Source organism: Somniosus microcephalus, chromosome 5, assembly GCF_052327205.1.
Source record: "Somniosus microcephalus isolate GS21.2 chromosome 5, FLI_Smic_1.0, whole genome shotgun sequence".
NCBI classification, from domain to species: Eukaryota; Metazoa; Chordata; class Chondrichthyes; order Squaliformes; family Somniosidae; genus Somniosus; species Somniosus microcephalus.
The window spans coordinates 81,934,678-81,951,760 of record NC_140991.1 but is presented as its reverse complement, the minus strand read 5'-3'; the positions used below and the strand labels follow the sequence as shown (position 1 = coordinate 81,951,760).

The following is a 17,083-nucleotide window of genomic DNA, read 5'->3' as shown; positions in this document are numbered from 1 at the left end:
TGGGGTGAGTTTGGCTTGATGGGAGGCAAACTGCAGAGTAATTGAATATTAGGACCAGAATTGAAGTGAGACTGAGAAGGGGAGGTCAGGAGTAGCAGTGAGGAGAAACAATTAAAGGAGATAGACTACTTCTACTCCAAAAGTCCCATTCTTGGCCTCTTCCTCCATGATCTTATTGAATGGCAGAGCAGGCTTGAAGGGCTGAATGGCCTACTCCTGCTCTTATTTCTTATCTTCCTCATTTATATGTTACCACTCTTTGACATTATCTTTAGGCATGGGGTCAATTTCCATATGTATGCTGACATCATCCACCTCCCTCGACTCCACGATCAACTCTTGTCAGACTGCTTGTTGTGGACATCAGTTGTGGATGAGTCAAAAAATTGGCAAGACTGATTACGTTGTATTTGGCTCCTGTCAAAATGTTGTACCCTTGCCATCGACACCCCCTCTCCAGGAGTTCACTCAACTAAACCAGACAATACACAGTCTTGGCATCCTGTACAACCCACACCTGACCTTCAAACCATATGTCCTACCCTTCATCAAGACTGCAATATTATCCATCTTTGCTGTTACTTTACTCCCACTACCATTGCATACCTTATCCACACCTTTGTTACCTCCAGACTTTGTGCATTGTCGTCATTTATATTACATAGCATATACGGCACAGAAACAGGTCATTTGTCCCAACCAGTCCAGTCCAGCGTTTATGCTCCACACGAGCCTCCTCCTGTCTTTCCTCATCTAACTATATCAGCATAACCCTCTATTCCCTTTTCCCTCATATGCTTGTCCAGCCTCCCTTTAAATGCATCCAAACTATTCGTTTCAACCACTCCCTGTGGTAGCGAGTTCCACATTCTCACCACTCTTTGGGTAAAGAAGTTTCTTCTGAATTCCCTATTGGATTTCTTGGTGACTACCTTATATTGATGGCCTCTACTTATGCTCTTCCCCACAAGTGGAAACATTCTCTCTCTATCCACTCTATCAAAATTTTTCATAATTTTAAAGACCTCTATTAGGTCACCCCTCAGCCTTTTTTCAAGAGAAAAGGGACCCAAACTGTTCATCCTTTCCTGATATGTATAGCCTTGCATTTCTGGTATCATCCTTGTAAATCTTCTCTGCACCCTCTCCAGTGACTCTATATCCTTTTTATAATATGGCGACCAGAACTGTACGCAGTACTCCAAGTGTGGTCTAACCAAGGTTCGATACAAGTTTAGCATAACTTCCCTACTTTACAATTCTATCCCTCTAGAAATAAACCCCAGCGCTTGATTTGCCTTTTTTATGGCCTTGCCTAACCTGTGTCGCAACTTCTAGTGATTTGTGTATATCACAGAAACCCCACAGTGCAGATAGAGGCCATTTTGGCCCATCGAGCCTGCACCGACACATATCCCACCCGATCCCCGTAACCCCTACACCAACACATATCCCACTCTATCCCCGTAACCCCACGTATTTAATCCCCCTAACACAAAGGGTCAATTTATCATAGCCAATCAACCTAACCCGCACATCTTTGGACTGTACTCCTAGATCCCTTTGTTCCTCTACCTCACCTAGACTCGCACCCTCCAAGTGATAAGTGACCTCCCTATTCTTCCTACCAAAACATAATACCTCACAATTATCTGTGTTGAACTTCATTTGCCAATTATATGCTCATTCTGCAAGTTTATTAATGTCCTCCTGTAACTTGTTGCAGTCCTCCTTAGTATTAACTATCCCCCCCAATTTGGTGTCATCTGCAAATTTAGAAATTGTGTTTTTGATTCCTAAGTCTAAATCGTTAATGTAAATTGTGAACAGCAGTGATCCCAGCACTGATCCTTGTGGAACACCACTACCCACCTTCTGCCACTGTGAATAGCTACCCTTTACTCCTACTCTCTGCTTTCTGTCCTGAAGCCAGCCAGCAATCCATTCTGCTACTTGTACCCTGACTCTGCATTCTCTGACCTTATTCATCAGTCTATTATGGGGTACCTTATCGAAGGCCTTTTGAAAATCCAGATAAATTACATCTACTGCATTACCATTGTCTACTCTCTGTTACCTCTTCAAAAAATTCAATAAGGTTGGTCAAGCAAGACTTTCCCTTTTGAAATCCATGCTGACTATTCATTATATTTTTGGTTTCTAGATGTTCTTCTATTTTCTCCTTTAGTAGGGATTCCATTATTTTTCCTACCACCGATGTTAAGCTGACTGGTCTATAATTCCCTGGACATGTTCTATCCCCCTTCTTAATTATCGTTATTACGTTAGCAATCCGCCAGTCCTCTGGCACTATACCTTTTTCTAATGAATTATTAAATATGTGTAGTAATGCCTCTGCTATCTGTTCTCAAGCTTCTTTTAAAATGCGTAGATGCAAACCAGGGGTTTTTATCCTCTGATTTGATTAGTTTATTTAATATATATCCCCTTTTTTATTTTAATTGCACTTATCTCACTACTAATCTCATCATCCAATGTCATGTCCACCTGTTCTATCTCTCTGGTAAATACTGAAGCAAAATAATTATTTAATATTTCTGCCATCTCTCTATCGTTACCTGTCTATCCTTTAATGGCCCTATTCCCATCCCAACCTTCCTTTTTTTATTGATGTGCCTATAAAATATTTTACTATTTTGTTTTATGTTCCTTGGTAATTTAATTTCATAGTTGCTCTTTGCCTCCCTAATTGTTTTTTTGACTTCTCTCCCAATCTTTTCGTATTCTCTCTTATCGTGCACTCCCCTGCTGTCTATGTACTTAATTTATGCCTCTTTCCTTGCCCTCAATTGTTCCCTTATGACTTTATTCATCCATGGAGTCTCATTATTGTTTAGTTTCTTTCCTTTTAGCAGAATATATTTTTCCTGTACTCTGTTGAACACCGTTTTAAATATTTCCCATTGCTGTTCTACATTGTTGTTTGCCAATATTGTTGCCCATTTTTTCCCAAGTTCTATTCTCAGCCTCTCAAAATCAGCTTTTCTCCAATCTATTAACCTAGTTTTCGTCATACTTACGTCCTTCTCAATTATCATCTTAAAGCATGTTATATTATGATCACTATTGCCTATATGTTCCCCTACCTTTACTTCTTTTATCTGCTCTGGTTCATTCCCTATTACTAGATCTAATAGTGAAACCTCCCTTGTTGGGGGTTTTCCATTTTGGATTAGAAAAGCGTCCTGTACACATTGTAGGAACTCCATTCCCTTATCCCCTTTACCTACCTCTTCTGTCCAATTAATATCGGGGTAGTGGACATCCCCCTCTCAAACAGATAAGCCATCCCCCCCAACAGTACTCAAAGTGGGGTATCAAGGGAAGGCAGCAGCAGCCAACTTCCTGGCACCAGGGGTGGCTCTGCTGCACAGGACGGGAGGAAAAAGAGGGGTAGAGCTATAGTAATAGGGGATTCTATTGTAAGGGGAATAGATAGGCGTTTCTGCGGCTGCAAACGAGACTCCAGGATGGTGTGTTGCCTCCCTAATGCAAGGGTCAAGGATGTCTCAGAGCGGCTGCAGAACATTTTGGAAGGGGAGGGTGAACAGCCAGTTGTCGTGGTGCATATAGGTACCAACGATATAGGTAAAAAAAGGGATGAGCTCCTAAAAGCTGAATATAGGGAGTTAGGAGGTAAATTAAAAAATAGGACCTCAAAGGAAGTAATCTCAGGATTGCTACCAGTGCCACATGCTCGTCAGAGTAGAAATAGAAGGATATTTCAGCTGAATACATGGCTAGAGGAATGGTGCGAGGGGGAGGGATTCAAATTCCTGGGACATTGGAACCGGTTCTGGGGGAGGTGAGACCAGTTCAAACCAGACGGTTTGCACCTGGGCAGGGCCGGGACCGATGTCCTAGGGGGAGTGTTTGCTAGTGCTCTGGGGGAGGGTTTAAACTAAAATGGCAGGGGGACAGAGGAAAGGGAAACAAGGATAAAAGCAAAAGATAGGAAGGAGAAAAACAAAAGAGGCAGTCAGAGAATTCAACTGTTTAAATCAAACATGGCCACAGTAAATAATAATTCTAATAGGTCGAAGAGCATTAATAAAACAAGCATGAAGGCTTTGTGTCTTAATGCCAGGAGCATTCGTAATAAGGTGGATGAATTAGCTGCGCAAATAGAGGTAAACGAATATGATTTGATTGGGATTATGGAAACATGGCTCCAGGGTGGCCAAGGCTGGGAACTCAACATCCAGGGGTATTCAATATTCAGGAAAGATAGGCAAAAAGGAAAGGGAGGTGAGGTAGCATTTGTGAAGACTGATGTGAAAAATTGTATTTTAACACATCTTTCAATCATATAGAACTTATTCCTTAAAGGACCTATCTGATCTTTAACACTCTATATATTTTAATACAAAGCTTTGATCTCTTCCTACTATCTGCAACCTGTCTTTCTGTACTCCTGTTGCCCCTTCTAATACTGGTTTTGGTTGCTAAAAAAGTGTTGGAACTACACAGCAGATTTGTCAGTATCTGAAGAGAAGAACCAAGTCGTTTTGGCTGCCTTTAACTGATTTTGCATTTATCAATGTAAAATGTATTGGTACTTTTTAATAGCCATTTCATGTTCAGTGATACTGTAAATATTTAAAATATCCAGGTATTCATATTTGCTACCCGAGTACACCAAGAGAATGCTGACAGTGGAAACTTACATCAGCCCCTATTTATCTGAAAACATACCTAAGCTTGTTTGTGAAATTGTGTTTCACAAATTGTAAAGCCAATAATATTATCAAAAGTAGCTTTTTTATAAATTGTAATGTCCAATACTTTTTTTTAATTGGATGGCATTTTTCACCTAACCTCTTTATGGGCCTTCCAAGCCAAACACTATTATGGCCAACAGACCAAGTGAGCATCTTCCTCCCAGACTGAATCTGCTACTCTGAAACTAGCCTGGTGCACCTTCCTCCATTTCACTGGTTTTCCCTTCCCTCCCGAAAGTAGTGAAATACCTAACCTCCTCTGCCTGTCTTTCACAGTGGTATAGCAGAGACCAGTAACTCTGTTTGGGAGATTTGGTTATAAATCCACATCCTGCCACTTTCTATAAATATTTAACTTGCTGCTAAGTAATTAAGGAATTGCAAAATTGAAATCTCCTGATTTTAATGCAAGGGTTTTTTTTATGTTTAGGACAAAGTGCAGTATTGGTATAAACACCCATGCTTTCACCAAGATAAGTATTGCAGAAATGCATGAAGAATTCCGAAGACCACATAAAGAGCATGTGGAAGGAAATAGATCTTCAGTAACGTGGAGCATGAAGAATAATGAACGTGTCAGTGGATGGGAAAATAAACCAAGTAGTTTGTCTTTCCAAGGAAAAGAAATTGTATCTTCAGGTACCCTGAATTCACCTAACCAGATGTTGCAGTTGTCTACACCAAGTCATGTTAGTGTTTCTGAAACGGGGGATAAGTCCACTTTTGTTAATAGCAAGTCCTACAGAGAAGGCATAGTTAATTCTGAAAATCAGAAAAAAGACAAAACTCTGCATAGTTCATCTTTGTGCCAAGGACAAGAAAGTAGTTCCATAATTTCAAAGGTGTGTATATCAGAACAGTTGCATCATATTGGAAGATTGCCAGACAAGGAGAGATCTCTGTCTGTTGCTGAAGAATCATCACATAAGCATCCATTTGATGAGGACATGTGTGGAAGTGGGCCAAAGCCAGATATCACTGTATGTTCTGACAGTGACGGAATCAAAACTAGGCTACAGAAATCAAAGAATAATTTACAACAAAAGCGCAAAGAACAGGAAAATGCAATCCTTTATGTTTCCAAGTATTCTAGGTTAACTGATCATAGTTCACTGGATATTGCAGTAGCTCCTGTTGAAAATCCATGCAGCTCTCTACAGACACAACTGATTTCTGGCAATGGCAGGAGTGAAGAACCAAGAGAAGGATTGATGCATGAAATAACACCTCCGTTTAATACCACTGCACATAAAAACACTGAAGTGAGTGTGATTCCTCATACTGTAAACTCTTCACCCTGTATGAAACTGCATAGGAAAGTGAGATTTTGTGCTGTTTATGGAAGAAATAAAAAGAAGGCTCAGAATCACAGAACGGAAATAAGTACACTTGCAAAGGAAAGGTGTTTGGCAGAGGAAGGCGAGGCTCCCAGCTTGCCATTGAAAAGTTTGCTGGAGTTATTTCAAACCAGCGAAGATAGTGATTCAGAGTTTTCAGGTTTTACGGATCATTCACCACAGAAAATGTCAGAGATGGAAAGAGAACTGTGGGATAAAGATCAGCCAGAGAACATCCTGTCACTGTTTGCCCATTCATCACCTTTGTCATCGTTTCTGGGTTTTTAGTGCAATGTATAATTGGCAATATTTGTTTAAAGAACAGGAAACAAAAGATCTAGAATTTTATTCCTGTCCCAGTTTTGCCAGAAGTCCAGTCTGGTTACAGTTTTTCCAATTTGATTACTTTAATGTGCCTATTACGTTTGAGAATAAAAAATAAATGCTGTCCATCTACTGCTTTAAGAACAATGAGCCCAATTAGAATTTTTTTCCAGTTTTCTATTTAACCATATTGTATTTAACTAACAGTATGATCAATTGGACCTAACATTCTCCCTACGAAGTACCTAGCTTTGTCAGTAAAATCCAACAGTAATATCAAAATGTTACACTTTGCCTTGCATAATATTTGGTTGCAACTATTTTTTTAAAAATATATGTAACCATTACTGAATTAATTTATATTTCTTTTATTCACTATACATAACTCAAACCCAAACACAGTATAGTTATCGAGCTTCATGGCATAAAAGTGTGTCCTCATAATAACACCATGGTAATCAGTAATTAATATAAAACTATCACCATCGGTGGTAAAGTGAGTTCGCTTATTGTCTTTTCACGTCTGGGACTAGGGTCCAGATCCATCCCAGATCTGATAGGATGATAGCCTCTGTCTCCCACTATATGGAGCTAGTTTAGGTAGTGTCAGCCCCTAACTTATTAGAAAGCACAACTTAGCAATCTTACTCGGGTGAAGAACATGGCGAGTATGGGAAATTGAAAATGTCACATTGATGTTGTATGGAGTGCACCTTTGAGGTAGAGCTGAGTGACATAGTTGGAGTGGAGGCACCTTTACTCTGCATCTAACCTGTGCTATATCTGACCGTGGCATATTAATGGTGACGCTGGATCCTTAAAATGTGGCGTGTTCCATTTCCCAGCGCTAATATCCCTCATCTGTGAGCATTTAAAATAAATAGCAGGAACACTGCCATCTAATCCCTTTAAAAGAGATGTGCTCCACAAATGGCATAAAAAGCAACAGTCAACAACAATAACTTGCATTTATATAACACTTTTAACATAGTAAAATGTTCCAAGGCCTTTCGCAAGAGCGTTATAAAACAACATTTGACACCAAGCCACATGAGAGATTAGGACAGGTGACCAAAAGCTTAGTCAAAGAGTTGGGTTTTAAGGGGCGTCTTAAAGGAGGAGAGGGAGGTGACAGATTTAGGGAGGGAATTCCAGAGCTTAGGGCCTAGACAGCACTAGTTAAGCACTAAGCTGTACAGGCTAGAAGGTTCCCAGTTCAGTTCCCATTCTGAGTTACCTGATCTTACCTAGGGTATTAATTGGGCCTCTGTGCCGGGGACAGGGAGAGCAAAATCAGCCAGGGTCCCTCCTGATTACTATTCAGGGAACTTACTGGTAAGTGTGAGAACCGCATCTCATTTGACTCTGGCACCCTCTACAGTCCAATAGCCTGCTAACACTCACAGTTAAAACGCATGAAAAATAAAACTGGATGACTTAACTGAGTTGCCAGAGCTCATGGAACTGTATCCCAGCAAGAGTAAAGTGAGAAGGGTAGTAAAAAGGAGCAAAAGGACAAAAGAATTAGATTGTAGCAGATTGTAAACAACTTTTAATGCAATAAAACATCAAGTACAGTTTTAAACCAGTGTATAAAGTATTGCAAAAATGTAGATCATCGTACCTCAAGATTGCATTCGGCATGCAGTCAGTGCACAAGTACCTGGCATATATCCACCTGTTTCATAGGTCACACTCATACACTTATGACCGCTTAACTCGGGGTGGGGTTCTGCTCTTACCTCAACTTTTAAGTGCATTAGCTTAAATCAACTAAATAGTTGCTCTTGCAGCAATCTGGATTTTTATAGAAACATCCATGGAGTATATAAAAACAAATTTAAGGTATTTCAAATTATTTTGACTGTTGCTTCAACCAGAATAAAACCTCTTGCAGCACAAAAGCCAGTTCATGCACTTAAAGCAATGGGGAATCATCATCATCAATAGTTGTCTGACATCTGTTGAAAGATGTGCTCTATTTACAACCGGGCAGTGTTGCATTTGATTTATATTGAGTAAACAATAAGTAGATAACTGAATTCTTAACATGGTTATATTAAAAATGTTCTTTTCCAATCCCTCCTAACTTAGAGTAAAATATTGGATCTTTTAAAGCTGTGATGCCAAAAGTTTTCAGTTCCTAGAGCAATTAAATAACTAGCAGGTAAGTGACGAGCAGGACCCCCGCCCACATTTACATCTTTCTTTAAAGCATTGGGTATCTATTTGAAAGGATTGAATTGGAATCTGTTTTGGGAATGCCTAGTATCATCTTCCCCCTTGTTAGCCATTTTCACCACATATTTCCCTAAATCTGTAGAGACTTAAATTATTCAGTATTGGTTCTATGGAATTTTATGCAGCTAGACAAAGTGATGGAAAGGGAAAATATTGACAACATTACCAAAGAGCCTTGTATAATAGTAACAGTTGAATAGTAAGTGCAAGTACAGGTCTCTTAGTCTGAAGAGTATGTGTTATTCAGCACTTAAACTGATGAGGATTGTATCCATACAATATCTGTGAAGTAAATTTTGCTGCTAAAATCATCAGCAAGCACCTTCTATGAAGACGATGAAAGACCTTTATCTCCTTTTTATATCATTTGCATATATTTTGTCCAAAAGCAGCTATCAGCATTCTGATTTGTCATCCTATTTGTAAATTCTGTTCTGTTAATCCTACACACGAGAATATTTGTAAGTCAAAGGCACCTACTTTGCTGTTCATGCAAAAGGATGAGTTCTGTTATAAAACTAAATCAGTATTTATGTTGGTTTTTTTTGCAACTTTTTTTTATGAAGGCTTCTGCTTTGATTTATACCTTTTTGTAAAATGTTTGAAAATACACATGCTTTGAGTTAGAAGAAGTACCAAGAAAAGACAAACTTTTTAAATAAATATATTTGGTATTTAAAACAAAAACAACTATGTCCCATTTCTTTAGGCACTGGCTGTTGATTTGAAAACCCAACTGTGCTAAGGCATTGATATTTTTATAGGCATTTTTGCTGTATGTGTTGTAGATTTTGTACATTGAAAGCTTCAGTGTCAGAGTTTAAACAGAAAGGAAAATAAATACAAGATGGACTCTGTCCCAAATGAACAGGGATTTTTATCTCCGTCTAACTGAACCTTGAATAATTATTTGCTCTGTGCTGAAGTTTAACAGTAATTTGTATCTTTACTAGCTGGATGATCGCCATGTGTTGATTGAATTAGAAATGTGCAGAATAAAGACTACTAAAGTTGCTGTTAAATCTAACTCTACTAAACTTTTCACAGCTTTCCTGTTGCAATTGAGCCTTTTTCTAACCACATGCTAAAGTTTGTTCCATTATCATTAGCAAGTGAGCTTTAAGATTTTTTTGCAGTAAGATTCAGTTACATATCCTTCAATTAATAACTTGCACCCTTTGAACACTTCTTCTGTTCTCATTTAAAAATCTTTATTACACTCACTTATGTTTCTTACATATAGCATATTAGAAGACTGCTATGATTCCTTAATGCAGATTTGATGCACTGTTATATGTTTATGAAATGAGAACTTGCCACATTTTTTTCTTCCTTGCATTGATAATGGCCTTGGAGCAGACCCACTCTTAACCCACCTGGATACTTAGTGAGCAGGGAGGACCTGTGAGGTCTAATTGAAAGAGACTGCATGCCCTCACAGGAGTCCTATCTCCTCATGATAAAAATGAAATTCTACCCTTGGTTGAAATTATTTCCAAAGTGAAGTTAATTGAAAGTTTATGGGGTATTTTATTAAATTTCAGGTTGTGGATCATGCCCCTCAATTTGTTTTTTTTTTTAAAGTGAAAACAACTTTAATTCTGTGAGCCTTTGTTCAGGTTATTTTTAGATTCACCCCCCAGATCAGTCATATTGCTCCTGTGGAGCCCTAACCAGTACGTAATTCTCTTTTTTTAAAAGATGAACCTAGACTGAAATATAGTAATCCAAATGAGGCAACACTTAATCCATAAAAGATTAGACTAATCACTTTTGATTTGTAATCTGTTACCCCCAGTATGCATCCCAGTACCTGTTTAATATCGGTAAATGTGTCACATTGACGGGATATGTTGGACCAGAAATTCCTGGAGCCGGACAGGTTGGGTGATTGGGCAGAAGCATGGCAGATGCAATATAACGTGGATAAATGCGAGGTTATCCACTTTGGTGTCAAAAACAGGAAGGCAGATTATTATCTGAATGGCAATAGATTGGGAGAAGGGGAAGTGCAACGAGACCTGCGTGTCCTTGTGCACCAGTCGCTGAAGGTAAGCATGCAGGTGCAGCAGGCGGTTAAGAAGGCAAATGGTATGTTGGCCTTTGTAGCAAGAGGGTTTGAGTACAGGAACAAGGATGTCTTGCTGCAATTGTACAGGGCCTTGGTGAGACCACACCTTGAGTATTGTGTGCAGTTTTGGTCGCCTTATCTGAGGAAGGATGTTCTTGCCATGGAAGGAGTGCAGCGAAAATTCACCAGGCTGATACCTGGGATGGCAGGAATGACGTATGAGGAGAGATTGGGTCGATTAGGCTTATACTTGCTGGAGTTTAGAAGAATGAGAGGTGATCTCATTGAAACTTATAAAATTCTGACAGGACTGGACAGACTAGATGCAGGAAGGATGTTCCTGATGGCGGGGGAGTCCAGAACCAGGAGACACAGTCTAAGGATAAAGGGTAGGCCATTTAGGACAGAAATTAGGAGGAATTTCTTCACCCAGTGAGTGGTGAACCTGTGGAACTCTCTACCACAGAAGGCGGTGGAGGCCAGTTCATTAAATATATTCAAGAAGGAGTTGGATATATTTCTTAAGGCTAAAGGGATCAAGGTGTATGGGGAGAAAGCAGGGACCGGGGTACTGAATTTGGATGATCAGCCTGATAGAATTGAATGGCGGAGCAGGCTCGAGGGGCCGAATGGCCTACTCCTGCTCCTATCTTCTATGTTTCTATATATCATCCCTCCTCACAGCTGTAATTGTTTCCTTAACCAATATTGCAAGCCCCCTCCCTTTTTAACCCCCTTTGTATCGCGTCTGAAAATCTTGTAACCAGGAATGTTGAGCTGCCATTCCTGCCCTACTTTAAGCCATGTTTCAGTAATAGCTATGATATCATACTTCCACGTGTCTATCTGTGCCTTCAGCTCATCTGACTTGTTCACTAGACTCCTTGCATTGAAGTATATCCCATTAAGCACTGCGTTGTCTATTTTCTAGCCTTTGCTTCCTCTGCCTTCCAAACTCACTTACTAATTTACTGCCTTCCATTTCCAGCTTTGCTTCCCTCCTTACTGAATCTATGCTCAGATTTCCATCCCTCGCCAAGCTAGTTTAAACCCTCGCCAACAGCACTAGCAACCCCCCCACCCCACCCCCGCGAAAATATTGGTCCCGGCAATGTATATCGATTCATGTATTTTGCTTCCTGCAATATGCAGACAGCATGAGTAGAGTTAAGAATAGCAAAGCATTTCACAGGTAGCATTTGGTAAAAATGCAGTGTTGAAAAGTCAAATTGATTCTTGATCATAAATCTGCACACAATAGATCTCATCGCTCAGACAGACGAGCATATATAAAGTAGATATCATTTTGAAGTGGTATTCTGTTCAGGATCGCTATCCATTCATCAGTCCTGCTCACTGATCCAGATACACAGATCTTGCAATTATACTGTGCATTCTATAATTCATTTCCACATTTGAAATAAAGAGCATCCCTATCGACTAACTGAAGAGGTTCTCTTCAGATTAGTTAAATCAGGCATCTCCCAGCACCATAAAACAGAAACTGGTTGAGTCTGTATTTTTTCCAGTGGACAACAAAGACTCAAATTTAGTAATGGTGAGAGCTGATATGGGAATGGGGTAAACTTCAGTCATTAATTATAGAAAAAAGCATTTCCACTGACTTGGTTCGATGAAATGCCTGAAAGCTCATACCTATGTATTGGATACTCATGTATTAGATTCATAAGCTATTCACAACATGGGTAAAACAATACTTAAATTGACTGTTTTTCTTTACTTAAAAAGACCTGTCCACCACTGGCAGCTGTGCTTTCAGCTGCCTGGATCCTAGGCTCTGGAATTCCCTCCCTAAGCCTCTCTCTCCACCTCTTTACCTCTCTCGTCTCCTTTAAGATGCTCCTTAAAACCCACCTGTTCTAATATCTCCTAATGTGGCTCGGTGTCAAATTTTGTTTGATAACACTCCTGTGAAGCACCTTGGGACATTTCACCATGTTAAAGGTGCTATATAAATAATGGTTGTTGTTGTAGGCCATCATTCTAACAACGCAGCAATTGCATTCTCATCCAGAGGAGGCAGCAGAATGGGTTGAATGCAAGACTGGCCTTCAGTGGAAGCAACGTTTGTGGTAGCAGTGTACACATTGGGAATAATTTTAAATTGTAATTGTTCCTGGATAATGCTGTCAACTTCTAGAATTGAAAAATAAATAGAGCATTACCCATCAAGCTCCTTTCATTTTCTAGTCCTTTGAGTGCCTTTTCTGAAGACTTGATAAAATACCAGATGACAACGATTTTAGCCTTTTTAGTGGCACCTTTGAGGCTTTACATGCTCCATAATTTCCAGGAGGGGTCTTCCCATTCGTCCACTGAAACTGCAGCGGAGGTGCCGTGGAAACTGTGAAAAATGGTGTAAACAGACGAGCGTGAGAACCCCATTATGTACGGTTTTCAACACTCCTTGTGAAACAATGCTTGGTGAATTACAAAATTACTGCAATCCAAAACAAAATCATTGTATGGAAACATTTTGAAGCATTCAAATATAATAAAGTGCAAGAAATATATATCAAATCATATTTATTTACCATTTATTATTGCCACCCCACCATGCACGTATACCTCTTCCTCCTAGAACAAATTACCCTTTAAATGTGAAATTGTGTTTTTTCGCACCATGGAGGGGATTACTGGAGGAGACCCATCTTCAGCCTTTAGTTTTTCTGACAGCAACATCAAACACCAACTCAAATTGAACAATCTTGAATAAAAATATATGCATTTTATATTGAGATCAAGCACATTATTTGAACATAAGAACATAAGAATTAGGAGCAGGAGTAGGCCACACGGACCTTCGAGCCTGCTCCGCCATTCAATAGCTGATCTATTCATGGCTGATCTTTGACCTCAACTCCACACCGCCCAATCTCCATATCCCTTGATTCCCCTAGAGTGAAAAATCTATCTATCTCAGCCTTGCATATGCTGTTCCTATAGAAGTTTGCAGGTTGACCCGAAGTCAAAAATTTACAATTACTTAGTAATCTGCAGACTTCCCTCAGTAACAGTAAAAAAAACTCTAATTGTCTGCTGGGTTCTGCTTATTTACAGCAATTAGACTTTGACATAGACTCACTGAAGCAACATTGTACCTTATATGGTATAATATTGTAATTCTAAAGCAGTATAACATGACACAAAGGAAGGAGGCCATGCTTGAAATACATCAAAACTCACAGCCCCAGGACGTTGCTACAGGAGTTCCTCAGGGCAGCAGCCTCAGCCCAACCATCAGTTGCTCTATCAATGATGTTCCTGTTATCATCAGGTCAGGAGTGGAACTGCTCACTAATGAGAACAATATGTCATGGAACCAACTAGGGAACAGGCTATTTTAGATCTTGTATTGTGTAATGAGACAGGGTTAATTAGCAATCTCATAGTAAAGGATCCTCTGGGGCAGAGTGATCATAATATGATATAATTTTACATTAATTTTAAGAGTGACTTGCCTAAGTCCAAAACTAGAGTCTTAAACTTAAATAAAGCCAATTACATAGGTATGAGGGGCGAGTTGGCTAAGGTAGATTGGAAAAATAGTTTAAAAGGTATGGCGGTAGAAAAGCAGTGGCTAGCATTTAAATAAATATTTCATAATTCTCAACAAAAATACATTCCATTGAGAAACAAAAACTCCATGGGAAAAGTGATCCAACCATGGCTAATGAAAACAGTTAAGGATAGCATTAGATTGAAAGAAGAAGCTTATAATGTTGCAAAGAATAATAATAAACCTGAGGACTGGGAGAGTTTCAGAAACCAACAAAGGTTTACCAAAGAATTGATAAAAAGGGAAAAAATAGAATATGAGAGAAAACTAGCAAAAAATATAAAAACAGATTGTAAGCGTTTCTACAAGTATGTAAACAGGAAAAGAGTAGCAAAAGTAAACTTTGGTCCCTTAGAGGCTGAGACAGGAGAAATTATTATGGGGAATAAGGAAATGGCAGAAACGTTAAACAAATATTTTGTATTTGTCTTCACAGTAGAAGGCACAAAAAGCATACCTAAAATGTTGGGGAACCAAGGGTCTAATGAGGGTGAGGAACTTAACATAATTAATATAAGTAGAGAAAAAGTACTAGAGAAACTAATGGGACTAAAAGCTGACAAATTTCCCTGGACCTGACAGCCTACATCCTAGGGTTCTAAAAGAGGTGGCTGAAGAGATAGTGGATGCATTGGTTTTGATCTTCCAAAATTCCCTAGATTCTGGAATGGTCCCAGTGGATTGGAAGGTCGCAAATGTAACTATTCAAGAAAGGAGGGAGAGAAAAAACAGGGAACTACAGGCCAGTTAGCCTGACATCAGTCGTCGGGAAAATGCTGGAATCCATTGTTAAGGAAGTGATATCAAGTCACTTAGAAAATCATAACATGATTATGATGTGGAGATGCCGGTGTTGGACTGGGGTGGACAAATGTAGGAAGTCACACAACACCAAGTTATAGTCCAACAGCTTTATTTGAGATCACAAGCTTTCGGAGCGCTGCTCCTTCGTCAGGTGAAGTGGAGAGACACATACAGGCACAGCATATATAGTCAGAGAAAACTGCCAGATGATTACAGGTAATCTTTCTAACTGCCCTTTATCACACCTCAGCAGAGAGATAATCACAGCAATCAAAGGTGGAAAACCCTCTCCCCACATTGACCGAGTGCTTATAACATCTATTCCTCAACTGAGATATGTACCAGCGGAATGGGAACCATTTATACCCTCTCATCCTGGTCCTCAGAATTGGAGGAAGAGCAGCCACGGCAGCAGCAGAATGAGGCACAACAGCAGCAGCAACAACAGGAGCACCAACCTCCTCCTCACCCACCTGATGCTGCACAGGGCAGACCGCGTCAGCGCAGGGCTGCACCTCGCCGCAGGAGATACCCCCAACACAGGGTTTACAGGCAGAGGATGAGCTTCCTCAACATGACTGAGCAGCAGTGCCAAAGGAGGCTGAGACTTTTGCGAGAGGTAGTCACTGACATCTGCGCAATGCTGCACCAACGCCTGGAGCCCAGAGGAGCGGGTGGACACTCCGTACTAGTGGCTGTCAAAGTCACCACCGCCCTCAATTTTTTTGCTTCAGTGTCCTTCCAGGGATCATCAGCAGACATCAGCGGCATCTCCCAGTCAGCCGCACACACTTGCATCACACAGGTTACCGATGCCCTCTTTGCAAAGGCGCACAATTACATCCACTTCTCCACTGATGAAGCAAGTGTAACCACGCGTGCGGTTGGCTTTGCAAATATGGCAGGCTTGCCAAGGGTGCAGGACATCGTAGACTGCACACATGTGGCCATTAGGGCACCCTATCACAACCTAGCTGTATTTGTGAACCGCAAGAGTTTCCACTCCCTTAACTTCCAGCTGGTGTGTAACCACAGAAAGAACATTATGCATGTTTGCGCCAAGTTCCCTGGCAGTTGCCATGACTCGTTCATCCTGTGGCAGTCTACTGTGCCTCAGCTCTTCAATCCGCCAACCCAACTTTCTGGATGGCTACTTGGAGACAAGGGCTATCCCCCGAAGACGTGGCTAATGATACCATTAAGGAGGCCATCAAACGAAGCTGAGGAGCGCTACAATGCAAGCCACATTTCCACCAGAGCCATCATCAAGCAAACCATCGGCTTGCTCAAAATGTGATTCAGATGCCTCGACAGATCAGGTGGAGCCCTGCAGTACTCACCAGCCAGGGTCTCCAGAATCATCGTGGTCTGCTGTGCACTGCACAACATCGCACAGCAGCGTGGCTCACTGCTGCCTGAAGAACAAATGGCTCAGCACACAGCCTCCTCCTCCTCAGAGGAGGAGGAGGAGGAGGAAGACCTTGCGGAGGCGGATGTGCTAGTTACACCAGCACGCGAGCACATTGCTGTCCATGATGCAAGGGACGTACTAGTCCATGCCAGATTTGTTTAAGTTTACGAAGCAAAAACATGTGGCTGCCAGCTTCTTATCACATCATACACCATCTGTACAATAAACTGTAGGTTCCTATCACTCTCACCACCATCATTACAGATGAAAGGCACCCTGACACCTCACTGTGACACTTCCATTTCTGGGCACGCATAGGCTAACTCTTTGAATGTTTGCCATCGCATTTCTTTATTACAATTGAAATGATGATTATAATCTTAAATTTGTATTACATCAAAACACCCAAGTGACTACCCTTGTGACTATTTGTGTATTAACTTTCTCTTACGCGTGCTTCTATGTGGTGCTTCCCCTGTGGCTTCAGCAGATGTGGAGGCACCTTGCTCACTTTCATGCTGCTCCTGCTTCGACACCTTTGGTGGGCATCCTCTGGGTTTGGGAGCCTGGGAG

The 17,083-nt window shown here is 40.6% G+C and overlaps 1 protein-coding gene across 3 annotated transcripts in view; it reads left to right on the top strand.

Annotated features, from left to right (window-relative positions):
• Positions 1–9,334, top strand: part of dbf4 (DBF4-CDC7 kinase regulatory subunit) — an 82,433-nt gene extending 73,099 nt beyond the window's left edge. For all 3 annotated transcript variants that reach the window (XM_085987898.1, XM_085987899.1, XM_085987897.1), the window contains exon 13: positions 5,173–9,334. In XM_085987898.1, the coding sequence (XP_085844024.1) occupies positions 5,173–6,367 (1,195 nt within the window). In that variant the 3' untranslated portion in view covers positions 6,368–9,334. The remainder of the gene's footprint in view (positions 1–5,172) is intronic.
• Positions 9,335–17,083: the final 7,749 nt, after the last annotated feature.